Raw genomic sequence first — 27912 nt, forward strand, 5'->3', positions numbered from 1 at the left:
GGAGGAGCCGCGGGGAGGAGGGCCGCGGGGCAGTCGCGCCGGCGCTGGGCGAGGAAGCGGAGCGGCCGCCTCCGGGTGAGCGTCTGCGGGGGTCGTGGCCGGCGGTGCGTCTGCTGCCTCCTGGGCGACCCGGCCGCCGGCCGCGGGGCGCTGCTTCCTGGGGCGGCGGGGCCGGAGCCGGAGCCGGGGAGGCGGCCGTGCCGGGGTCCCGGCGGCACGAGGCCCTGCGCCTCCTCGGCGGGCCGGCGGGCGGGGAGCAGCGTCCAGGAGCCGGCGGGAGGGCCGAGGCCTGCTTCCGCCGCCGCCGCCCGACCCTCGGCCTCCCGGGCCGCCGCGCGCCGGGCCGGCCGCCGCCTTTGTGGCTCGCAGCCGCCGGGAGGCCGGGCTCGGCGAGGCCTGGGCGGCGCGGGCCTGCGCGCTCCCTACCGCGCTCCACACCCGCTCGGCCCGCTGGACCCCTCGGCTCGGGGCCGGGGGCCGGGGGCGGCGGGGCCCCGGCGGGGGTGGGGCCCCTCCGCGGGGGTGCTGCTGGGTGATTCACCCCCCCGGACTGTGCGGATGGTGGGGTTCCAGCAGCTCCCCGGGACCCGGAGCAGGCCGCGATTTCGTTTGCTTCGGGAGTTGGCAACTTCAGGGACCCTGGTGGCTCCGTGTGGAGCAGGACTGTTGACATCTCTCAGTGTGCGTCCTGGCACCGAACTTGGAATGTGTGCGGGTCCCTGGGTGCCAGCGTCGCGCGCAGTCGGCCTGTGGAATTCGGGGTTCCGTCCCGCTCTGGAACTTGGGGCCAGGTGGGAACACGCGGCAGAACTCGGGCTTCCGGGAAGGAAGTCCTTACCTTTGAATTGAGTGCCACCCATGTTCCTGGACCAGGCAGCGCGCATCCCAGCAGTCATGTGAATGAGACAGAAGGGCTCCAAAACACGTTTCTAATGGGCCGTGTGCCCTGAATAAAGACGTATTTGTCATCAAAAGTAAACTGTTTTCTCCTTTTAGATGAAATCACGGGGGTGTTCTCACCCACAGGAGGCGTGCGTTTCTCGACGTTTTTTCTTAACCCAGCAGATACCACCACATGAAACGCGCTTCACTTACTTGAATGAATGAATGTTAAGTGGCTTATTTAGTGCTAGAGAGAGTCAAGCGTTATTTGAAAACATGAATGGCACGGTTGACCAAGTTTCACAGGTAAAACCCCCGAACGTAGCCCCTGATACAGCTTTCCCCAGGCTCCTGATTTCTCCTCGGTGGCTCACCTGGCGCGCAGGTGGTGCGGTTCAGAATTTCACCGGCTCTGATGGAATGTGTGGCCGCAGCACGTGGGTTCCAGCACAGTCCCTGGTGTTCTCTCATTGCCCTTGGGGAAGCTGCCCTCTGATGGGGGACGTGATAAGAATTCTCCGAAGAAGTGACTGGTGTTTGGTCAGTGCTTGCTACTGTTTGGTCTGGGTGAGGATCCACCATGTTATTCACCCGAACGTTATTGTCCTCTTTAGGACTCCCTTCAGCATCTCTTTGAAACATTTTCCCCTCTTTATTATGGTCCTTAGACATCGTCTGAGTTGGTGGGAAGTATACTGTCCCTTTCCCCTTCTTTTTTTTAAAAAAATTTTTATTGATTTTTTTTTTTTTTTAGAGATGGAGGGAGGGAGAGGGGGAGAGAGATAGAAACATTGATGAGAGAGAAACTTCAACATCAATTGGCTGCCTCCTGCAACAGCCCCCACCGGGGATGGAGCTGCAGCCAAGCTTGTGTCCTGATCTGGAATCGAACCAGTGACCTTCTGGTGCATGGGTTGATTGATGCTCAACCATCTGAGCCACACTGGCTGGGCCCTTTCTCCATCTTTTTTAAAAAAATATATTTCCTTGATTTTTTACAGAGAGGAAGGGAGAGGGATAGAGAGTTAGAAACATCAATGAGAGAGAAACATCTATCAGCTGCCTCTTGCACACCCCCTACTGGGGATATGCCCTTGGCCGGAATCGAACCTGGGACCCTTCAGTCCACAGGCCTACGCTCTATCCACTGAGCCAAACCTGTCAGGGCAACTTTCCCCATCTTTTAATGGGAAGGCCTTACACATGACTGCCACAGGGTCCAGGGACACACCCCTGGGTGTCACCTGGCACACTCCCAAGGCAGCACCTTGCAGGGAGTGACAGAGGGGTTTGGGCACCATTGACCTGGGCTGCAGCCCACCTGGGCTGTGCTGTGACCTGGGAGGAAAAGCTGGCTAGCCAGCAGGGACTGGATTCCTACTCATTCCTTTCAGTGGCCCTCTTTATAGGGAACAGAAGCAAGTATCTTAAGACTGTCTTGTTATGTAACTTCACTCCTCACAGATAACTGGTAGTTTTCTCCATTGTGGTCAGTTGTCAGGAAACTTTCGTGTTACTGATAGTATGTGCCTTTTATTTTGCTCATGGAAGTCATTGTGCGATCTTATTGAAAAGTCTTACTATACTCTGAAAAAAAAGGAAATGTTATGTCTATTTCTGAGTTTGTGATAGTTACTGTTTTCTCTCAAAAATACACAGCCATATGAAATGGGTTGGTACACAACTATGTTGAATTTGATCTTTATTTATAATCCAGTATAACTAGTGGGTGTATATACATCCATTTTAATATTTAAGAAGGGTAGACAGGTAAATGACCCAGAACTAGGATCACTTTTTGCTGTTCTCTGTTTGTTGCGCCTGTTATGGGAAGTGAAGGTTGTCTGTTTCAGTCCTCTGACCCCATCCCTCACCTCCTCCAGTTTTGGCAAGGGTGCATTTGCGGTCCCTGTGTACTTTTGTAAAATTCCCTTTACAAGGGAGGAATTCATAACACTAATGTATGTCACAGAAAGAGCAAACTTTTTTTGTGTGACAAGATTGACCAAAAGAGTTGTCCAGGTAGTAAACTGGGAACAGTAGTGGACATGACTTATGTTGGACCAATAGTGAAATTGGCATTAATATTTTATGGTTATTTTATTATGCTTACAAGTAGTGAAAGCTTTAGGGCTGAGTGTACATTTTACTTTAAACTTGGGTCTTCTTTGATGATTCACACCAACATCAAATTTTACTTAGTTGGAACAGTTGTTTTTAGGGGGCTGTTGGTCTTCTTGATGCTTTCAAGAATAGACATACTAGGTAAAGTCATTTAAGATTTCAGTTCTCAAATTGCACCTAAAGGACATTTTGGAGGTGTTAGATCTTCAGGAAAGAGTATACCTTACTAGCTTTGTGACCTTGAACACATCTTAGGTTCCCTCCCAGTCTATTCCTCATATGGGGCTAACCTGGGGATAGTCATCCATTTGACAGTTATTATGAGCATTATTTGTTTAAAGTAAAATCCAAGCGCTGTCATGGGTTACAATATTTCTGTCTGGTTCTGCAGAATTCACAGGGTAGGTATTTATTTTTAATTGATTTTATTGGGGTGACATTGGTTAATAAAATTATATAGGTTTTGGGTGTACAATTCTATAATAAATCATCTGTATATTGTATTATGTGTTAACCACCCAAATCAAGGCTCCTTCCATCACCATTTATCTCCTTTATCCTTTCCTACATCCCTCCCCCCACTTCCCTCTGATAATCACCATACTGTTGTCTGTGTCTATGCGGGTTTTTTTTGCTTAATCCCTTCACCTTTTCACTCAGCTCCACAACCCCAGTCCCCTCTGACAGCTATAGGTCTGTTTTCTAAAGTCTGTTTCTATTTTGTTTGTTAGTTTATTTTGTTCATTAGTTTCCACATATAAGTGAAATCATATGGTATTTGTCTTTCTCTGACTGGTTATTTCACTTAGCATAATGCTTTCCAGGTCCATCCATGTTGTCAAAGGGTAAAATTTCCTTCTTTTTTTATGGCTTGGTACTATTCCATTGTGTAAATGTACCACAGCTTTTTTATCCACTTATCTACTGGTGTACCCTGAGGTGTTTCCAGATCTTAGCTATTGTACTAATAAATAATACTGCAATGGACATAGGGGTGTGTATATTTTTTTGAATCAGCATTTTGGGCTTCTTTGGTTATATTCCCAGAAGTAGAACCACTGGATCATAAGATAGTTCCATTTTTAATTTTTTTGAGGTATCTCATGCTGTTTTCCACAATGGCTGCACCAATCTGCACTACTACCAACAAAGGACAAGAGTTCCCTTTTCTCCACATCCTCGCCAACACTGTTTGTGTTGCTTTACTGATGGTAGACATTCTGGCAGGTGTGAGTTGATTCCTCATTGTAGTTTTAATTTGCATTGCTGTGATGATTAGTGACTTTGAGCCTCTTTTCATATGTCTATTGGTCATCTGTATGTCCTCTTTGGAGAAGTGTCTATTGAGGTTCTTTGCCCATTTTTTAAATTGGATTGTTTGTTTTTTTTGGTGTTTTAGAAGTTCTTTATAAGCGTAAGTTTTTAAAAATAAACAGGAAGTCTTATTTGCTTTATCTGTACAACTGCCTTTCTCAGCATTGGTGTGAACATTGAAGAGACAATGCATGTAGATGTGTGAGTTCAGTGCCTGGCCTATAACAAGTACTAATAGTAATAATTAGATTACACTGTGATCAGTTAAAAGGAGTATTCTGGTTTATCAGCAATGTCTATGTAAGACTTGGTTTTTCTTGTTAAGGAAGCCCTGTGTGGGAAAGGGTGAGGGTCCAAAGGGACAAGAAAGATGTCAATAAGAGAGGAGAGAGTGGGAGTCCACATAAGTACTAATGGTGCCAGCTACTAGAAGAGTGAGGGTGGCAAATGCTTACAGTGTCAGCCACCATTGGGTTCCTTGGCCCTGGGTCATGGCGGTCAGTGGTGGAGGATCGAGAACAGAAAAGGTAAAATACATGGCCCTCTGCAAGGCCCTGTGCTCGATTCATGCTGTTTTAATATTGCTTTATCACTCTTAGCAGCTATCATACTAAACTTGTTTCTTGAAATTATTAAAAGGGCATCCACTTGGAGACTATGTTTGGGGAGCAGTGGCTATCCCCTTGTCCCTGGGAGCCGACCATTGAATAAAGAAAGAAAGAGGAGAAGAAAGACGACAAGATCCAGTCTCTGCAGACCTAGATGACAAGCAGTTATCTGAACATCACTGAACCCTGAAGGTGTCACTGTGCCATCCTGAAATTTGCCAGCAGGTAAATTTGGTTATCTGAAGAGGCACCCATCTACAGCAGTTTGATGGCAGTCTGAGATTAGTGTGTATTCAGCGTATACATTTGTGTTTAAAGCTTTTATTCTGAAGGCAGAGGAATATATGGTTCATATTGGATAAAATTTTCATCAAAAATGATAATAAGAGTTTAATGTTATTCTTTAGAACTGTGTAGATAAGGTGTGTTCACCAAGTGCTCTAGATAGCCTCTCAGGTTGCTGCTTCTGGTTGAACTTGTAGTGGTAGCTGTTGTTCTGGCCACACCAGAAACATGCTGGATGGTTGAAGCAGCAGTACAGTAACACACTTTTAAAGGAGGAAGTCTTACTGGTAGGTTTGTTACTTTGTATGATTTTCCTTTTATGAATTTTGGTTTGATGTTTATAATAATGAAGGTGTTTGCTATTCAATTTTAATTTCAGCTTTAAAGTAAATATTTTTTGGCAATAGCTATTTTTGTCTTTTGACATTGCTTTTAAAGTGAACACATACACGACACACACACACTGAATAACAAACAGTACTACCAGTTATAACAGACTCAGATTATGTAAGCATGTATCAAAATAGAATTGCATTAGGATTTTAGTGGTTTGGCACATTTGCAAAATTATTTCATTGTAGAAATAGAATGAACTTCCTGATCATTAACCAGCTTCTTTCTTACCTAGATGATGAGGAAATTGAGACTAAAAGTGATTACATAGTCTTCCCAAAGTCACATACCACATTACAGATTTCATAGTGGAGTCTGGTATAGACACCTGTTCTTGCCATTGATGTAAGATGTTTTATTTTCTCCGGGGAGCAAGGGAATTTGGGTTTGTGGAGGAAACCCTTCATGGAGGATGTGTCACAGTTGAGCTGGCCCTTGGAGGGTGACCTGCGTTTGATTGGGAAGAGCTATAGATGACAGGGACATTATCTCAAACAGGCTGAATCAAACCAGAGCTGTATGTTTACTTCCCTGATTTGATGGAGCTCATCCTCCTAGTGACTTCCTAGACAGGTGATGGGGCATGGGGTCATTGTGTGTTTGACACCTGGCATGTCAGAAAATGTCTGTGTTCTAAATATTTGATGTATGGTCCAGCTGGGTATAGATTTCTAGGTTACTATTTGAGTCAGTGGCAGCCTAACTCTGAAATCTCAGCAACAAATAAAGGTGTGTTTCTCACTTTCACCACATCTGCTGTGGGCCTGGGGTTCCCTTAGCATCTTCCTTGAGATCCAGCCTACTGTCACCTGCGTTCCCCTCCCATCACCCAAGGCTCAGGCTACCACAGCAGAGACAGGGAGCAGACAGGCCACAGGCTGGCACTGAAATACTTGGCGCAGAAGTGACACATGTCACATTTGCTCCACAGTCCATTGTCCAGAGCCAGCCATGTCCCTGCTGGGATGCCGAGAGATGTGGAAGCACACTGAAGTGATGGACCGACTGTATGCCATGTTGAAAGTCAGTTTCTCTGGGAATTTTTAAGGCATTGCTCTGCCAGCTTCCAGTGCTCTCTCTTAGTCAGCAGCATAACACACCCCAGTCATTTGTATGTAATTTTTTTCTCTTTCTGGATGCTTTATAGTACCTTTGTATTATCTCCTAAACTCTAAAATGTTGCTGTAATGTGCCTGTTATTTTTTCTTTTTGGATAGACTGAGCAGTCCATGGATCCTTAGACTCTACACTTGGGTGCTTGGGTTCTGGCAAAATGTTTAAAATTTCTTTTATAACTTCTTCCCCTTGAATTTTTCCCCTTCCTGACTGAAGCTCTTTGTTGGATGTTGGGCCTCTTGAATTTATGTATTAATTTTTCCCCCCTCAATTTTTAAGAATCAGCTTTTTTTTGGTTCTTTTTTGGGGTGTGAATATTCTCCATTTTTCTCCTTTTGAATTATAATTTTGGCTTCAGGAATTCTTGTTTTAACTGTTCTCTTCCCCACTTTTGAAAATAAACAGTAAATGATTCTTGTTTCAGATTTGCGATAACTTTTCTTAGATGTGTTTTTGTTGCCTTCCCTTCCAGTAGGCTTCAATTGCAGCTTTCTCCAGTGTCTCTAAGCCAGTTAACACTGTTGTTGTCTGCTTTCCATTCCGCACTGACCTTGTGTTTTTGGGGGGTGAGGAAGAGGGATAATAAAGATAAAGAAGTTTATGTTTCATAAGCTCATGCAAAGTTTTTTGTTCTTTTTAATAGTTTGTGTTTGTTTTTCTAGCATCAGTGAATATTAAAGCCTTTTACCTTGGGGTGGGGGAACTCATATCTAATTTCTCTTTAAATAGATTTTCACTGTGTGTTCAGCTAGTGTCATCATGGAGGCACATCTCTGTCACTGAGCTCCATGTAACTTAAATACGAAATGCCTGCTCTCCTACAGTGGGCAATGCAAATTATTTTAAGTTGAATCTTTTTTTAAAATATGTTTTTATTGATTTCAGAGAGAGGAAAGGAGAGGGAGAGATAGAAACATCAATGAGAGAGAAATATTACCGATTGGGTGCCTCCAGCATGCCCCCTACTGGGGATCAAGCTCGCAACCCTGGCCATGTGCCTTGACAGGGAATAGAACCATGAACTCCTGGTTTATGGGTTGACACTCAACCATTGAACCACACCGGCTAGGCTTAAGTTGGATCATTTTAATATCAAGAGATCACATGTGTGGCATCCTACAATAAATGGTTATATTAGATAATTATCAGCTTACAGTGCACATAATGTTTTCCATTTTGTAAGATTATTTGCTTCATAGGGCTATATTATTAATTTGAATAATTATTGCTCCCCAGAATCCCCTTTATCTCTAAAAATCAGAAGTGAGGTTTATGTATGCTCTTAATATATATATTTAGTAAATCTTATGTGGATTACTTTTTGTATCCCAAATCTGCTATTCTCAATTTCATTGTACTTATAGAAAATGAGGAAAGATGATATTAACTGAAAGTTAATATTCTCTAAAGCACGCTGAATGAAAAACTCATATATTCTATGCAGAAGCATTTGAGTAGTTGATAAATTGTTTTTTAAATTGGAGACTGTGTTGAGATCTAAAGGCTGAGAGCATTCGAAACAGTTGTGTCACTTTTCAGTTACTTATATTTTTAAATACTTTAAAAAATTTTTTTAATTGATTTTTTTTTTTTTTTTAGCAAGGGAGGGAGAGAGAGAGAAACATCCATGTGAGAGCTAAACACTGATAAACTGCCTCCTGCATGCCCTCTATTGGGAATCAAGCCCAAGACCTAGGCATGTCACCTGACCGGGAATTGAACCAGCAACCTTTGGGTGCATGGGATGATGCTCAACCAACTGAGCCACACTGGCCAAGGCACGTTACAGTTATTTTTATGTGCACGTTGCCTTTAGGAGTTAAAAGTTTTTGCTTTTGTTTGTAAATGAATATAACTTTAAATTTTGAAGAATGAAAAGTAATTAAAGAACTTAATTATTGCACTGTTTGGTATAGTACCTCTGCCACAGAATGAAAACAAAAACAGCAGACAGATCTTTGGGCCCTACCTAATTATAACTATTTGTCATGCATTCTGAAAGGGTGTTACCTGCTCAGTAGTTTAAACAGTGAGGCCATTCTTTCTCACAGGCAGTCAACATGCTGAGATTGCTTAGGGTATTTGCTACGTTTTTAGCTAAACCATTGGTGAGTGCTTAGAAAGGTATAAAAATATGTACATTAAAATTTAATATGCACATATATAAAGACTGAGGATTTGTTACCTAAGTATACTACTTTTTAAATCCAACATGTTTAAATATGAATTAGAAAATTAAGGAATGAGTTTATTTCATTAACTAATTCTTATAAGCCAGCTCCATTAATATTTTAAATGATTGAATCTATGAACTATTGTTTCATATTTAGTTGACTAGCAATGCATTGAACACAGTTACAGGAAAAAATGCTTAGAAATGATCACGTAAAAGTTCTCTGCAGGTTTAATGTCTGAGTATCTGCATATTTTTATTTTCATTCAGTCAGATACTCTTGGAGCTGGGTAGGTTTTAGAGATCAATGTGTTATATGGGAAACTGAGACTCGGAAGATTCACCCAGTGTCACAGGAACTTGGTGCTACTTTATGTTTTTATGTAAGTGGTCTACAAAGTGGGAGTGAATCGCTTGTACATTTATTAGAGCTTTTGCTGTAATTATAAATTCATTCTTAATTTATTAAATTTTCAATTAAAAGTGGACAACTTTAAGTCCACTTTTTTTTTTTAATCCTCACCAGAGGATATGTTTTTATTGATTTTAGGGAGAGGGAGAAAGAGAGAAACATCGATGTGAGAGGGAAACGTTGATCGGTTTCCTCTCGTATGAACCCCAAATGGGGATTGAGCCCGAAACCTGGGTATGTGCCCCGACCGGGAAGCGAATTTGCGACCTTTTGGTGTATGGGACAATGCTCCAACCAGCTGACCCACACCATGACAAGTCTACTTTTCTTAATTTGGTTATCTTTAAATTTCTTTATCCACCTTTGTAGCCATACAAGTATTCCTGTTGCTTTTTAAAACGAAGCTTGTTGTGGTAAGATCTAGAGGCCCTAAAAGAAGGCAAAGCAATTATATTACATTTACTCTGTTTCAGTTACTTTTATTTGCATGTAGTTCTCAAGAATGTGAAGAGCCAGAGATTTTAACGCTATGTGCAAATTAACAAGATAGCTTGACACAGTTACATGATTGCTGCCAGGAGACATGAGATGCCTGGGCCTGAGATAAAGGACTTCCTTCAGGATACCATCATTACTTAGCCAGGGTATCAGCCTTTGTGCCACCTCCCTGAGCACCAGTACCTTGTTGAGAAAAGAATGTAGGGGACCAAAGGAGAAAGCAAGAAAAATACCTAGAATGCCACTCTGCAATAATGCCTGTAAGATAGGACAGTAGCTTGGACCAACAAGATGGTGGAAAGTGATTGGATTCTGCATGTATTTTGAAGATAACAGCTGAGATTGGGATGTGGGGTGTGAGAGAAAGAGAGGAGCCATGGATGATCCAAACCCTTTGTTCTGAGCTGTTGGGAGAATGGAGTAAACACAAGTGAAAGTGGAAAAGGCTGCAAGGAGAGCAGGGTGGGGATGGGATGGGAAAGATCCAGAGCTTCATTATGAACTCGTTAAGTCTCAGGCATCGCTAAGATAGCAGAGTGGCCACATCAAGAAGGGAGTTGAGCCCTAGCTGATTTCGCTCAGTGGATAGAGTGTCGGCCTGTGGACTGAAAGTTCTGGATTCGATTCCAGTCAAGGGCACATGCCTGGGTTGTGGGTTTGATCTTCAGTAGGGGGTGTGCAGGAGGCAGCTGATCAATGATTCTCATCATTGATGTTTCTATCTCTTCGTCTCCCTTCCTCTCTGAAATCAATAAAAATATATTAAAAAAAGAAGAAGAAGGGAGTTGATTGATCACTGGCTAAAGAGATAGAAATTCAGGCCCGGCTGGTGAGGCTCAGTGGTTGAGCTTCGACCTGTGCACCTAGAGGTCACTGGTTCAATTCCTGGTCAGGGCACATGCCCAGGTAGCAGGTTTGATCCTCAGCAGGGCGTGTGCAGAAGGCAGCCGATAGATGTTGGGGTTTCTCCCTCATCGATGTTTCTATCTTTCCCTATCCCTTCCTCGCTCTCTAAAAATTAATTAAAAACATGTTTAAAAGGAAATTCAAGAGTAGGTGTCACATCAGTATTATTTAGAACATGAGAACGAGTGAAGTTGCTAAGGACATGAGCGTAAATGAAGAAGAAATGACCAAAGCAGAGTGCTGGGGAGCTCCAAAATTAAGAGATTGGAGGCAGTGTGAGACGTGATCAGCTGTATCAAATGCTGCTTGAGAGAGCACCTAAGATAAGGACTGAGAATTGATGCTGGATTTGCAGTGTGGACATCATAAGTGACTTTGACAAGAACAACTTCTGTGTAGTGGTAGAGTAGGTGTCTGGTGTGGTTTGAGAGAAAATTGGGAGACAGGGAATGGTAGGTCTCAGGTATGCATGATTTTCCCAAGGTGCTCTGTTGCAGAGGGGATTAAGAAATTGAACCTCTTTCTCCACCCATAGCTGGTGGGGAAAGTGGGGCCAAGACAAGTTTGTTTATACATGTGAGAAATGACATTTTTAGGAGTGATCCTGTAGAATGGGGAAATGGTTGGGTAATGAAGGAGATCACGTATGCTAAGTGGAGGGTGCCTTTAGAAAGATGTGTGCACCTGCACAGTGACAGGATAGATGTGCAAACCTGTGCCCCCAGGTCGGTAGACGTGAATTGAAGTGTTGGCGTTTGAAATTTGGTTGTGATGTTTTTAATTTTCTCAGTGAAACAGGAAGCTGGCCTATCAGCTGGGATGGAAGGTGGGGGGAGTAAGTATTATAGGAGTGAGGAAAGCTGTGAAATGCCCACAAGTGTGAGTGAATGGAATGTAGTTTGATTTCCAGGCACATGGAGGCTCCATCTGAAGTTCAGATCATGACCATAAAGTGAGGTCAGTCAATGCTTATGGGTTTGTGTGGCCACATTCCCCTGCAAGGGCACAGGTGTGGCCCAGGTGGTGTTGGATTTAACCAATGTTGTGGTTTTGCCAATAGTGTTTTTCAGAGTGAGAATGGGGGAGGATTAGGGTTAGGTCTGTGCTGGGGAATGACTAGGGGTAATCATGGAAATAGTGGATAAGGAGGGGAAAGGGACACTGAAAAGTTGAGCCTATGACTCTTGTCTTCATTTATTTTTTATGTTTCTTATTTTTTTAAATTTATCTTTATTGTTGAAAATATTACACTGTCCCCTTCCCCCCTCATTGACCCCCTCCTCCCCACTCCCACCCTTTCCCCAGGCCTTCATGGCACTATTGTCTGTGTCCATGGGTTATGCATATGCTATATAATAAAAGGCTAATATGCAAATTGTCCCCTCTACTGGGAGTTCAACCAGGGGGTGGGGCCTGTGGGCCAACTGCCTGCGGCCCCTCCCCCTGGCCAACCCGGCCCAATTACCCCGTTCGGGGTGGCCGGCCGGACCCCACCCATGCACGAATTTGTGCACCAGGTCTCTAGTATGCATATAAGTTCTTTGGTTAATCTCTTCTCCCTCCACTCCCAACTCCCACCCCTTCTCTCTGGAAATCATCAGTCTGTTGCATGCTTCTATATCTCTGGACTTATTTTGTTTGTCAGTTTCTTTTGTTCATTAGATTCCACATAAAAGTGAGATCGTGTGCTATTTGTCTTTCTCTGACTGGCTTATTTTGTTGGCATAATACTCTCCAGGTCCCTCCATGTTGTTTCAATACTCTTGTCTTTTAGACTTTGAACGAAGTACTGATGGGGTGGTCATAATAATCTGGCCACTCAGTGTATATGCACCAAAAAAAATGTTAGATTTGCAAAACATTATTTTGGGTGGGGTGAGGAGAAGGAGGAGGCTGCCTAGGTTCTAATCAAACAAAGATAATACACTATTCTTATCTACTGATTTATATTCTTGTATGGTTTCCATTCACAGTGTAACTGGAAGCCAAGAAAAGGCCTTACATTTTTATTTAACCTGATGGATTTGTTCAGCCATTCCCTTTAAAAAAGGAACAGACAAGTTCACATACTTTATTTTTATAAAAGTGCCTCATATTTATTAGAGAACATTTTGAAAATAAAGTACTGGAAGTAATATTTACAAAGTCTTCTGCGGTCCAGTTGATGGTTCTGCTGTATTTCTTACTGGTCTGGTTTTCCTCCCTATTCTTTCTACATAATCGAGACCACACTTTACATACGATTTTGTTTCCTGTGTTTTTGCACGTAACAAATGAACAATAATATGAACTTTTCCCCACGTTATTTATAACTCTGTATAAATATCAATTTTAATGGTTCCCTTAAGTCCCATTGTGTAGATGTGCAGATTTTATTTACAGTTCTCATACTATTGGAACTTAGAATGCCTCTGATATTTAAGACTTAAATTTATTTCTTTATTATATATACTAATGCAGGTGACATTATGCTTTGGTTTTATATTATTTCTTTAAGATTTATAAAAATAGCATTATTGGGTCACAGAGTATGGATATTTTTAAGATTTGCATATATCCAAGTTATATTTTCACAACTATACTAAGACATTTTTATGTAAAGCATATCATTATTTAGATCAGGGGTCCTCAAACTACAGCCCGCAGGCCACATGCAAATACAAATATTGTATTTGTTCCCGTTTTGTTTTTTTTACTTCGAAATAAGATATGTGCAGTGTGCATAGGAATTTGTTCATAGTTTTTTTTAAACTATAGTCTGGCCCTCCAATGGTCTGAGGGACAGTGAACTGGCCCCCTGTGTAAAAAGTTTGAGGACCCCTGATTTAGATAAATCTTTGCTGATTTGACTTGTGTAAAATCATGACTATTTTAATTTGATTCTTATGAGGGTTGGTATTTTTCTGGGAATGTGTTGAGCCAGCTGGTTACTTTTGTGGAAAAATGCACATTATTCCCTGCCTCACACATATCAATACTAGATTAATCAAGGACTTACATTTGAAAAGTACCACTTTGGTACTTTTATAGGAAATACAGGAGAATTTAAAGCCATCAAGTGTCAGGGGGTTTCTTAAGATAATAGAAAGGCAAACAATAAAAGAAGATTGACAAACTTGACTAAAGTAAGATGAGAAATTTCTGTTCAAGGTACCACAAAAAAAGAAAAAAAAAGAAAGTCAGGATACAAGTCGTATACACTATACAGCTGCAGAAAAAAGAAAGATGATCTGTGGAACTGATGTGGAGTGATTTCTGGGTGTCTTGAATATACCTGCCATGTCATAAATCTTTTTGTTCTATATATTTAGCCATGCATTTGAATAATTTTTCCCACAGTAATAAAAAAAAAAGAAAAACGTTTAAAAGCCAACCCATTTTACATTCCTACAGCAGTGTACTAGGGGTCCAGTTTTTCTACATTCATGCGAACACTAGAGCTCAACATTCTAGTGGGTGTGTAGTAGTATCACATTGTGGCTTTTAGTTACAGTTTCTCAGTGACCAACATTGTAAGCTCCTTTTCCTGTGGTTATTAGTCATTTGCATGTCTTCTTTGGTAAAAGATCTATTCCAGTCATTTGCCGATTTTAAAAATCGTGTTATTTGTCTTGCTTATAGATATATGTAATTATATATATCCTGTATAATAAAAGCCCAGTATGCTAAGTGTATAGTCGACTGGTGGGCCATTCAAGCAATCAAAGTGTAATATGCTAATGATACGCTAAGGCCACTCAACCACTTGCTATGACATACACTGACCACCAGGGGGCAGACAGTCAACCAGTCCCTATGACATGCACTGACCACCAGGGGGCAGACACTCCGATGGGTAGGTAGGTTAGCTTGCTGCTGGGGTCCAGCCGATTGGGGCCAAGTGAGATGGCATGGACACGCCCTAGACCCCTCCCACGGTCCCTCCCCAGCTGGCCAACCTCCCACGTCTCTCCACGGCCACAATAGTGCACTGGTGGGGTCCCTCGGTCAGGCCTGTGCCCTCTCGCAATCCAGGACCGCTCGGGATGTTGGAGAGCTGGTTTCGGCCCAATCCTGCAGGCCAGGCCAAGGGATCCCACTGGTGCACAAATTCATGCACCAGGCTTCTAATAGATATATTCTGGATACAAATTTTTTATCAGATATGTGATATGCAAATATTTTCTCCCATCTGTGGCTGGTCTTTCTCTCAACAATAAATTTTGGAACACAAGAGTTTGGACTTTTAATGAAGTCCAAAGTTGAGTGGTTTTTGGGAGTAAGTTTCTCAGTTGGTGCTGTTTGTCTCCAAAGTACTGAAGTGGTTACTTCAGTACTTTGGCCCCACTTCAGAGCTGCGTTTTGCAGAGAGGATGTATCAGCCTCTTCCATCATGCCAGACATGGATCCCCTGGGTGTGTACTTTTCTTATGCCCATTTCAGATGAGGAAACTGAGGCATGGATGCCCCAGGTCCTTAGGCATTAGTGGCTGTGGTCTGAGCTCAGGCCATGGGGCTGCAGAACTGTGTTCAGGATCACTGGACTTTGTCCCTGTGCCCCATGCCGTGTTCATACACTCAGTTAAAGTGGTGGTTACTGATCATGTTCTGTGGGGTCAGCACTATAGTGTCGGAACCTCCTAAGGTTTCGTTTGCTCGTCTCTAAAATGGAGATTAAAGATAGTATGTTCCAAATAGAGTTCTTGGGAGGATTCCAGAAGACTCATGTATGTTTCTTAGTATGCACATAGTAACCTTTGACTTGGTGGTGGTGGCAGTGTTGTTAGTAACAGAAGTAGTAGCAGGGTGACAGGAACCTCCCCTCCTTCTGGTGTGAGTTGCACATCTCTCTCAATGATGGTAGCATCCTAGATATTTATTTTACAGCCTTTCTCATAGTCCTCTGCCAATGTTTGCTTATAGTGAGAACTGGCACCTAAGGATCTTGAGGGTATAGAGCAGTGATGGTGAACCTATGACACGCGTGTCAGATGTGACATGCGAACTCATTTTTTTTGGTTGATTTTTCTTTGTTACATGGCATTTAAATATCCTATCTAATAATAGACAAACATGGTAATTAACCATACCTCCGCTACGCTTCCCATTGGCTAATCAGCAGGATATGCAAATTGATGACTGCCAACAAAGATGGTGCCCGGAAGCCACGCAGCTGAAACGAACATGAGGCTTGCTTGCTCCAGTGATGGAGGAAGCCAAGGTTCCCCACCTGCCGCGGCCCATCTCTGAGCTCTGGATGCAACAATGTTGCAATTATAGAAGATAAACAAACCCAGATACCTGCTTTCAGCCGGCAGTGGGCTCAGAGCTTAGAGCGCCAGTGATGGCAACAGAGTTTCAATTATAGAAGCTAAACAAACCCAGATACCTGCTTTCTGCCAGCCACGGCCTCAGAGCTGGAGCCGGCTCTCAGCTCCAGTGACAGCTATAGAAGGTAAATAAATCCCAGAATAAAAAAAAGAAAACAAGAAAAAAAAAGAGGCTGGGAGCTTCAGTCGCCCGCCAGCCTGAAAACGGCCCTCAGCCCCTCACCCAGACTGGCCAGGCACCCCAGTGGGGATCCCCACCCTGAAGGGAGTGTGACCAGCTGCAAACAGCCATCAGCGCGTCATCCAGACTGGCCAGGCACCCCAGTGGGGACCGCCACCCTGAAGGGGGTGTGACCAGCTGCACACAGCCATCAGCCCCTCACCCAGGCTGGCCAGGCACCCAAGCGGGACCCCCACCCTGATCCAGGGCACCCTTCAGGGCAAACCAGCCGGCCCCCACCCGTGCACCAGGCCTCTATCCTATATAGTAAAAGGGTAATATGCAAACTGACCCTAACAGCAGAAAGACTGGGAATGACTGGTCACTATGACACACACTGACCACCAGGGGGCAGACGCTCAATGCAGGAGCTGCCCTCTGGTGGTCAGTGCGCTCTCACAGGGGAGCTCTGCTCAGCCACAAGCCAGGCTGATGGCTGCCAGTACAGCAGTGGTGGCGGGAGCCTCCCCTGCCTCCTCAGCAGCGCTAAGGATGTCTGACTGCAGCTTAGGTCTGCTCCCCGCTGGCAAGTGGACATCCCCTGAGGGCTGTCGGGCTGCCAGAGGGTTGTCTGATTGCCTTCTTAGGCCCAATCCCCTGGGGAGCAGGCCTAAGCCAGCAAGTGGTCAACCCCGAGGGGTCCCAGACTGTGAAAGGGCACAGGCTGGGCTGAAGGACCCCCTACCCCTGAGTGCCCAAATTTTTGTGCACTGGGCCTCTAGTATAAAATAAATATCAGAAATGTAAGTCTTTGTTTTACTATGGTTGCAAATATCAAAAAATTTCTATAGCCCTGACCGGTTTGGCTCAGTGGATAGAGTGTCGGCCTGGGAACTGAGGGGTCCCAGGTTCGATTCTGGTCAAGGGCATGTACCTTGGTTGTGGGCACATCCCCAGTGGGAGGTGTGCAGGAGGTGGCTGATCGATGTTTCTCTCTCATCCATGTTTCTAACTCTCTATCCCTCTCCCTTCCTCTCTCTAAAAAATCAATAATATATATTATTTTAATTTCTACATGTGACACGGCACCAGAATTAAGTTAGGGTTTTTCAAAATGCTGACACGCCGAGCTCAAAAGGTTTGCCATCACTGGTATAGAACTTGCTTTTTCATCCTGTGGTTTGCAGCTTTTTCCTTAATACCTTTCAAGGGAGTGCGGCGTTTTATTAGGAACAGGATGTGACCTGGAGTGATGAAATAAGGCAGGCAAGGGAGGCAAAGAGGTCGGCTTTTGTTTGCGAAAGTTACAGAATCGTAGTGGCTGATGAGAACTGCTTGCTGTATGGGGTGAACTCAGGTGCCAGGGTTGTTAGATGTTGTGTGTTGGGCTGGGTAAGGTGGTCATTCCTGGTGTCCATTGGTGCAGAGCTACCTGAAGAGTCTATCCAAGTTGTGAAGAGGGAAGACGAAGACTGAAATGTGAGTGTGAGGTCCATGGAGGGAGGCAGGTGTGGAGGGGAAGACTGTGTCACAGGTTAGGTAGGAAGAACCAGGTACAGTTGGGAACTTTTAGCAGTAAGGATTCAAGAAAGCTGTTGAGACCTTTGACCTCAAGGGCATCAGAGACCTGCTTCTCATGATTCCAGGTGGCTGAAACAAACATTCTACATGCACTGCCTCTTTTCTTTTGTAAGTATGGATAGGGTGGTTTTTTTTATAGTAAAATAAAACCTGCCCAATGGTTACAGAAAGATCTAATGTAGAAAATATGGACTACCGGGGGCCTCCGGATCCCTTTTCCTGTTCTAGAGATAATCACCTTTTAGACATTTACTCTACATATTTAGGCATCTAGATGTATACACAAATGAGGTCATTCTTGCATTTTGTTTTGTAGCTTGCCTTTTTCCAACAATGTGTCTGGGACCTCTTTCTTTATCTGTATAGTATTTCATTGTATTGATAGATTATAATTTATTATACTAATCCACTGGTTTTTGATGTGTATTATTATTGTTGTTTCTTGGAAGATATTTAAGTCTGCATTTTTACCAAAGTGAATTAGGCAGAAGTCTGTGTAGTAATTAAGTGGGCTCATTCTATAGAATCAGTTGTGTGATTTTAGGCAAGAGCCTTAATCTCTGCCTCAGTTTCCCCATCTATGCAATGGGAACATTACTATTGTTATTGCTACTATTAGCTGCAAGCACCCACATAGCCTCATACGTGCTAGATACTTTTTAAAGGGCATCACATATCTGAACGTATTTAAACCGCACAACTAACTCGAGTGATCAATACTGTTATTTCTAAGATCACACAGCTGTTAAATGGTGGAGCCAATGTATATGTGAATTTATGCATTCTGATTCCAGACAAGCACTCCTACTGTGTTATACTTCTGCGTGCATAATACCGAATTTACAGGGTTATAAGAATTAAATGGGACACAACATATTCTGATGGCTTAAACTAAGGCCTAACATCTAATAGGCCAATATGTGGCCTATTTTTACCAACAATAGGCCAGTACTAGGTACATGATCAAGTAGTATTAGTGTTTGGAAAGAAAATCAATTTTGTAGAACATAGTTTTCCATATGTCCTTGTTTTGGTATGAGTATATATCAAAAAGACAAATTCCTAATAACAATCACTTGGTTAAAGCACATGTGAATTTAAAATTTTGATAAGTATTTCAAATAATCCTCCACAGATTGTACCATTTACACTTCAACAGTAAGTTATGAGTGCCCAGTTTCCCGTACCCTTGCCAACATTGTTAGTGATTGAACTTTTCAGACTCATAGGTGAAAGATATTATCTTGTTTTGTTTTGAATTTCCTTTCCAGTGAATTTTTAGAGTTGAGATACAGTTTGCATACAGTGAGACTCACTCTGTAATGTACTGTCTGCTGTTTATACAAGTGCATTCAGTCATGTCACCACCACCACACCCAAGATTTAGGACAGCTCCATCACCCCAAATTTGTTTGGCTTCGTTTTGATTAATAAACTGAGAATCTTCTAGAGCAGTGGTTGGCAAACTCATTAGTCATCAGAGCCAAATATCAACAGTACAACAATTGAAATTTCTTTTGAGAGCCAAATTTTTTAAACTTAAACTATATAGGTAGGTACATTGTTATTAACTTAATTAGGGTACTCCTAAGGCTTAGGAAGAGCCACACTCAAGGGGCCAAAGAGCCGCAGTTTGCTGACCACTGTTTTAGGGTGTTGATCGGTCACTTAAATTAGTTTACCTGTCTCTTGCTTGCTTTAGTTTTGTTTGCTTTCTTGCCTGTCTTCCTTCCTTTCCTTCTATCATTCTTTTTGTGTGAACTGTTCATTTGGACATTTTGCCCATTTGCTGACAGAATTGCGTGTTTTCCTCTTACTGATTTCTGAGAGCACAGTCTGTATTACAGAAATTTATCTTTTGTCATATGTGTTTGCAGTTTTTCTCCAGCTTATCTTCTTTTTCTGCCATTTTTTGGCAATCTAAAAATTTATAAATTATGCTTTATTAGATTTGTCGATCTCTTTTATGGATTTAAGGTTTTGTGTAATGCATTGAAGGGCTTCCTGCAGTGCAAAGTTTTTATTGTAATATCCCCCCCCCGCCCCCCCCCGCCCCCCCCCCGTCATTTAGCATGTCCTTTTAGTCACATACTCTTGATTTGTGTCTTGGTCTATTTCTTGACTTTGTAATCTCTGTTTCCCCTTTAATTTTAAGCCATTACAGTGTGTTTTAATATCTTGTGCATCTCATTCTCCCTCATTTGTCCTTTGAGGTTTTTACTTCTTTCATTGTTTATAAGCCAAAGTTAGCTTCATTATAATTTTGTCAGGTTTCTTACAAATTCATTGTTGATGATTTCTTGGATCTTGAGTTAATGTTTTAACAGGAGTGAATTGTTTTATTTAAGAGCAAGGTCTGTCTGCCCTGGCTGGTGTGACTCAGTGGTAGAGAGTTGACCCATGGACAGTAGGGTCTCGGGTTTGATTCTGGTCAAGGGCACATTCCTGGGTTGCAGACTGTTCCCCATCTCCTGTCGAGGTCCATGTGGGAGGCAATCAATCAATCAATGTGTCTCTCTCATATCAATGCTTTTTTCTCTCTTTCTCTTTCTCTCTTTCCTCCCCTTCCACTCTCTAAAAATCAATGGAAAAATATCCTCGGGTGAGCGTAAGGTGCGTCTTTCTGTATATCTGTAGAACAAGGATGATCCTCTGAGTAAAATTGTTGATGTGGTTTCAGATTTTGCAGTGCAACTAACTTAATCACTTGTTGATTTTTGGTGTAGTATCACAGAATATCCACAGTTATATGGAAAGGTTATTGTATGAAGCGCTCCTCCCTTTTCCAGCTCTGTGTCTGTAGGAGGCTGGATTTTCTTCTTACACTTGAACTAAAACAACATACTGTAGCAGACCAGATACAGACGCAGACGTGAGAGTCCACTGTCTTAAGTCAGCCAGTAATCTAAAGCAGTGCCACTTCTCTCATTAAGTTTTTATTGTTTGGAAATTGTATTTATTTTTCATGAAAATATTATTTATGTTAACATTAATGCATATGTTGTCATTTAAAAATAAATTAATAATGAATTGTTTTCAAATCTTCTCAGTTTTAATTTCTAAAAGAGTAACTTTCAGTAGCATGACCCACATAGACAAAGCTTCTTGTGGTTCACATTCAATTTTAAGAAGATAAAGGGGTGCTGAGTCCAGAAAATTTGGGAACCACTAAGTTGAGCTACCGACCAGCAGGGCAGTTTGTTGTAGGGGAAGAGGTGAGCTTTGGCGTCAGCAGCCAGGTTCAAATTCCAGATATGCGATTTCCTAGGGACAAATTATTTTTAACTCCATTGGGTAAATTTTTCTTCTTGAGACCTGGTTTTCTCACTTGTAAAAATGGCAATGAAAAAGCTGTTTTAGTTGTTAAAGGTTAAGTAGTTTGATGCTGCCTTTTAATTTATTAGGTGTTACAATGACAGGTATGACTATGTCCAATCATTTTTTAAAAAGAGATTGTGAAATTACTTAAAGATGTTCTGCCCATATGTATAAAATATTCATGTCTAAAATCTTTTCACTTGTGACTTCATACACATTTTCAAGTATACATGTAAACTTACGTTTTTACAATTAGGAAAGCAGTAAAACTAATTCAGAACGTATACTTCGGCATCATAAGACAGATGGTAATCCTATAAAGAGATGGCCTATATTTTTAGAAGTGCAAACAGAAAAACAGATACTCTTAAAAATTCCAGAGTAATCTTTGCCTAGAAAATGGGATGCGATAAAAGACCATCTAGCCCAGGGGTGGGCAAACTTTTTGACTCGAGGGCCACAGTGGGTTCTTAAACTGGACCGGAGGGCCGGAACAAAAGCATGGATGGAGTGTTTGTGTGAACTAATATAAATCCAAAGTAAACATCATTACATAAAAGGGTACGGTCTTTTTTTTCAATAGTTCTATTCATTTCAAACGGCCCGGATCCAGCCCGCGGGCCGTAGTTTGCCCACAGCTGATCTAGCCTAATAGAACTTTTTATAGTTTCTCATGTCTAAAATTGAATCTTACTTAGTTAGTGTTAGTATTGAGTTGTATATGGATTAGTAGTTGAAAAAGAAATAATCGATCAAGTAGATAATTGCCAAGCCCTTTTACTGTGGTGATAAGTCTCTTGCTTTCTATGAAATGGATGCAGTAGTGGGAAACAGAACCATGTGACCCCAAATTTAGTGGGGTTAATTTATATGTGAATACTTGTCACCTGGGAGCAATTATGTAACACATGAGCCTCAAGGTGCCTGTCATTGTAGAGCAGTGTTCTTATTAGTTCACTCCACTGTTCGTTCAACACATACTTATTGAGTACTTTCTTTGGGCCAGGTGTAAGCTAGGTGCTAGGGATAAAATGTTGAGAAGAAGATTGACACAGTCTCTGTTAGGATGATAGACATTAGTCAGATAATTATACAAACAAGTCTAAGCATACATACTAGATGGGAATTCTAGGCAGGAGAGGGATACAGCCTTCTGAGAGCCTGGGATTGGGGGATTTCACATAGGAAGGGAAGGATGTGTTTCTTTAGGAATTGAGAGATGAGCTGAAGTTTGAACAAATTAAGAAGAGGAGAGTGAAAAAAACCCCCCACACAACACATTTCAAATCAAAGGGCCAGTAGCTTAAAAGTTCTATACTTAGACTGTGATGAATATGGATGCTTTCAGTGTGAGTGGAGCAGAAATCAAGTCAAGAATGGACATACCATGTAGGATCTCATGGGCCACATTATGGAGGTTTATTACTTTATTCTAAATAATGATAAATTGTCCTTTCACGTGAGGAACGAGAGAGTGAAGGTGGTCAGGGTATCATTAACATACCTGATTAGAATTGCATGTCTAAAATTCACTTACTCATAATTACTGAGCATCTCCTACACCCTTGGTCTGGTCCTAGACTCTTGGAAGACATCAGTGGGTAAAATAGGGTTAAAATCCCTGCTTTTGTAAAGCTTACATTCTTTAATATAAAGAGGTGGAGAAAGACAAAGGACATAATAAATCCGACTAACGTGATGCAAACACATTATACATCTTTTTACCAGAAAGCCAGTTTGTTCATTTTTGCTTACTATTTATTTCCTTGTCTCTTACTATTTCTGTTGATATTTTTCTTGTTTTTATTTTTTATTTTTATAATTTAACATGACTATGTGTGCTACTTTCTTTTTTATTTTATTTAAAAAAAAATTTTTTTTTATTGATTTCAGAGAGGAAGGGAGAGATTGAAACATCAATGATGAGAATCATTGATCAGCTGCCTTCTGCACGCCCCTACTGGGGATCGAGCCCACAACCCAGGCATGTGCCCTTGACTGGAATCGAACCTGGGACCCTTCAGTCCACAGGCCGGTGCTCTGTACACTGAGCCAAATCAGTCAGGGCACATAAGCTACTTTCTAATGGCAGATAGTAATTCATCTTAATTATATATAAGCAAAATATCTAAATTCTGTTCCCTCCAATAGGCTTCTTATTCTTGTCAAAAGAGATTAGGTATTGTGATATGTCTTACTTTGAGTACAAAACCTATACTGTCTACGTAAAAGGAGTGACTTGCCAGCTAAAGTACATTGTCATTATATTATCTAATTTTTATGAATGTCTGTATTTTTGTCAAACAAATAATATATGTTAATAAATGTTGCATGTTTATGCTTTGATAGAAGATAGTGGTACTTGGATACTGAGTTCATCTGATATACAATAATGTTAAAAAGTAACTGGTGTTCCAAATATTTATATGTATTTTGTTTTTTGCAACATGCTCAAAAACATAGGACATGACAATAAGACTTTTTAAAATTGCTTCTTTATAGAGATAATGTTGCTGATCCCCCCAATAAGTTGTCTGATCTGATTGTTTTTACTATAAATGATTTCACGTAGATTCTGTCTACACAGTAAGCAAGTTCCATCTATAACTAAACATTTGTAAGACATCTCCTTTCAACTCCTACTGTGTTATCATCACTATATCACTAATGGATTTGTATTATAATTTATCCATTGATCAGTCTCCTACTGGATTATGAGGCCATAAACTCTTTATTAATCTATACTTTACCACACAGTGCTGGGTATATAGTAGGGCTTTGTAAATGCACAGTGAATTAACGAATGCCATCAAGGTTAGGGGAGGTCAGAATCTTAATTTTTTTAGCATTTTGCTCAAGTTCAAGCTTGTTACATTATACTTTCATGGTTGCACAAACTGTAGGACATGGCCACAGAGGAAATAAACCATGCGAAGTAAACAGAATGATTTCTGTGATCAGTTAATATGAGTTAGGAAGCCACATTTTTTTCCTCCGAAATGACTTTCAGGAAGTCTCTACAGAATTGAAATCCTGTCATTTCAATGATGGAACAGTGTACAAAAAAGTTTAGAAATTATATTTCTGGATACAGAAGTAAAAAATTGCCATTGGACATTGCAAAAATAAGAAGAGGAAGACATGATAATTCTGGAACTATGCTTCATGATCTTCTTCCTAGTAGATCTCCACTGACCATACCCAACTGTACGGGAGTGCCAAAGGTGGGGCACCGGGCCGGGGGTAGGGGGCGTGGGGGGAAGAAGGTGAGTGGGCCTGGAAGGGAGAGAGCAGCATTGCTGAACTTTCCTAGAGAGCGTATCACAGATTGTGGGATGCTTTTATCTTTTCATTTTTACAGATGTTTATATTTTTAAAAACATGTATAAGTTGTTGAGGAATCCACTAGGCTTGATATTCTCTAAGTTTTCATAGTTCCTCCTCCTCCTCTAAGTGTTTGCTGTTTGTGGGACACACACTGGTACCTGGGCCCTGTGTGAATTAGTGCTGAAGGTGAGCATTAGGAAAGACCAAAACTCTGACCCGTAATTCAGGAGACAACAAAAAGCAAGGTCTAAAAAGAAACAGGTAGATTAGGGTTTGTTCTTTAAGCATTATTCGTCAAATGCTGATTACATAGGAGGCACTGATCTATTTTGCTGGGTGACATGGGGGCGGGCGGGGAACCCTGCTCTAATGGACCTGACTTTCTTATGAGCATACCTGGGTGTCTTTGTTCAAAAGCTAAAGGATTGAAACTGAGTAAGATAAAAGTTTTGTGAAAAATCTTTTAATGTGACCTTTTAATAATGTTTGTTTATTTTTTTTATTTTAGAAAATGGCTCCAAAGGGTAAATGAAGCTGGAAAAATATGCAGATGCAGCGTTGCATATGGCTTGTCCTGGTGCTCAAGGACAGTACTCCAGAGAGAAATTGATTCCCTTGGATTTGGTCATCAGTCATAATGAAGAAAATCAGTCTTAAAACCTTCCGGAAATCTTTCAACTTGACTAAAAGTAAAGAAGAAGCGGATTTCATGGTAGTGCAACAGCCCTCACTAGCCAGTGATTTTGGAAAAGAAGATTCCTTGTTCGGTAGCTGTTATGGGAAGGACATGGCCAGCTGCGACATCAACGGTGAAGATGACAAAGGGGCCAAAAACAGATCCAAAAGCGAGAGCCTCATGGGTACGTTAAAAAGACGGCTTTCTGCCAAGCAGAAGCAGAAGGGCAAGGGCAGCGGCCCCTCCGGGAGCTCTGCTGACGAGGACACCTTCTCCTCCTCCTCAGCACCCCTAGTCTTTAAAGATGTGAGAGCTCAAAGGCCCATCCGGTCCACGTCCCTCCGCAACCATCACTACAGCCCTACACCATGGCCTCTGCGACCCACAAACTCCGAGGAGACATGTATCAAGATGGAGATGAGGGTCAAGGCCTTGGTCCACTCTTCCAGTCCGAGCCCAGCCCTGAACGGGGTTCGCAAGGACTTTCATGACCTTCAGTCGGACTCGGTGTGCCAGGAACAGAACAGTTCCCTGAAGAGCTCAGAGTCTCAGAACGGAGACCTGCACCTTCACCTTGATGAGCATGTGCCTGTCGTTATCGGACTTATGCCTCAGGACTACATTCAGTATACTGTGCCTTTAGAGGAGGGGATGTACCCTCTGGAAGGACCCCGCAGCTATTGTCTGGATGGGTCTTCTCCCATGGAAGTCTCTGCGGTCCCTCCCCCCGGGGGAGGGAGCTCCTTCCCCGAAGATGAGAATCAGGTCGACCAGGAGCTCGTGGTGGCCCCAGAGATCTTTGTGGATCAGTCGGTGAACGGCCTGTTGATCGGCACCACGGGGGTCATGCTGCAGAGCCCCAGAGCAAGTCACGACGATGCCCCTCCACTCTCACCGTTGCTACCTCCAATGCAGACGAATCCCATCCAAAGGAACTTCAGCGGGATCACCGGCGCAGACGCCCACGTGGCGGAGAGTATGCGCTGTCATTTGAACTTCGATCCTAACTCTGCCCCTGGGGTTGCCAGAGTTTACGACTCAGTGCAGAGTAGTGGGCCCATGGTTGTGACAAGCCTTACGGAGGAGCTGAAAAAACTTGCAAAACAAGGATGGTACTGGGGACCGATCACACGCTGGGAGGCAGAAGGGAAGCTAGCCAATGTGCCCGATGGCTCTTTCCTTGTTCGGGATAGTTCCGATGACCGTTACCTTTTAAGCTTGAGCTTCCGCTCCCATGGCAAAACACTTCACACTAGAATCGAACACTCAAATGGTAGGTTTAGTTTTTATGAGCAGCCAGATGTGGAAGGACATACGTCTATAGTTGATCTAATCGAGCATTCAATCAGGGACTCTGAAAATGGAGCTTTCTGCTATTCCAGGTCTCGGTTACCTGGGTCTGCAACTTACCCCGTCAGACTGACCAATCCAGTGTCCCGGTTCATGCAGGTTCGCTCTTTGCAATACCTGTGTCGCTTTGTCATACGTCAGTATACCAGGATAGACCTAATTCAGAAACTGCCTTTGCCTAACAAAATGAAGGACTATTTACAGGAGAAGCACTACTGAAATTAGGGGAGCCCCGCGTCCTGCACTTTGGGAGGAAGGATAAGAGATTGAAACACAGTTTACAGATGTTCATTGCTATCAGAATCTTTGCTGCCATACTATTTCAGTTTTATATGTAAAAGAGTAATCAATTTGTTTTCAGGTGGGAAGTGTGGGCAAGGTGTCTTGGTTTTATTTTGGTTCTTTAAAAAGGGAATCTTGAGGCTTAACAAGTGTGAGTTCTCTTTCATCAATGTGCAGAATAATCACAATGTGAATTATCAAATTCTCCTTTCCCCCACCCCCCGTCCTTTGCTGCTAGCCACTGTGATTTTTATGCATTAAAAGCACATTTCATGTGTATTCAACCCTAAGTAAAGTTGAATGAAACTTACAGAATGAAAATTGTCATGTCTCTTTAAATGACCCATTTTCAAAGATAGTGTTGAGTAGTCATACCCTTGTGATAGAACACAGAATTTACACGTACACTGAAGATGATTTTTTAATCTCATACTTGAGAAAGATTAATTTAGAATTATGAATTGATGTAATCTTGGGTACTGGAATGTGGACCTGCAACTTATCTTTTATAACACTCATTTCTAAATTATTTTAAAGGCTGTGCTGTTTTTTTGTTTTGTATTGTGAAAGTTTGAATTTTTCTGTTGCCTTCATTTTCATCTTGTGATTTGTCTATTTTAATAAATGGCCTTACATTAAAAAATCATAAAGAAATGCATATCACCAGTTTAGAAATTGTTGCCTTTTCTGTCCTTAAGCTCTGGTACAAATTGGCATAACATGAAGATCTATGGAACTAGAGATATTAAAGAAGTACTAGATGGTCATAGTTTTCTGTGATAGCAGTTTTTTGTATTATCTTTATTTTCCTTTGCTAAAATGTTTTTTGTGATTTCTTTTGCTTAGTCAACATTTTCTTGGGTGAACTTGATATATAGAATTGATTTTTATAAATGGACTAGATTCTGTTGGAACATTCAAGTTTCTATAAAATTTAAACTGATTTGAATAGAAAGAAAACATTCTTTTAAAGTTGGATTTATGTTTTCTTATGTGTAGTCACTATTACGATGTGCTAGATTTGACCCTTCATTCATCCCACCAAGAAAACAAACAACAAACCCAGTGACTTTAGTTGAGAAGTTGTAGAAATTGCGAACACCATGTAAGAAAAACCGTATCAGATATATGGTAGTCTTGTTGCCTACCATATATACTGCCACTTAAAAACAGGTTTTTATTGTTTTTTGGTGGTTTT

The 27912-nt window shown here is 42.0% G+C and overlaps 1 protein-coding gene across 1 annotated transcript; it reads left to right on the forward strand.

Moving 5' to 3' along the window:
* On the forward strand, positions 1-27366 carry SOCS6 (suppressor of cytokine signaling 6). Its single transcript, XM_081097607.1, has 3 exons — positions 1-75; positions 4960-5153; positions 24915-27366. Exon 3 carries the CDS (start codon positions 25044-25046, stop codon positions 26649-26651), a length of 1608 nt encoding a protein of 535 aa, XP_080953733.1. The 5' UTR covers positions 1-75; positions 4960-5153; positions 24915-25043; the 3' UTR covers positions 26652-27366.
* The last annotated feature ends 546 nt before the right edge of the window (positions 27367-27912 follow it).

The sequence above is a fragment of the Myotis nattereri genome (genome assembly GCF_964212035.1).
Source record: "Myotis nattereri genome assembly, chromosome: 8".
NCBI lineage: Eukaryota > Metazoa > Chordata > Mammalia > Chiroptera > Vespertilionidae > Myotis > Myotis nattereri.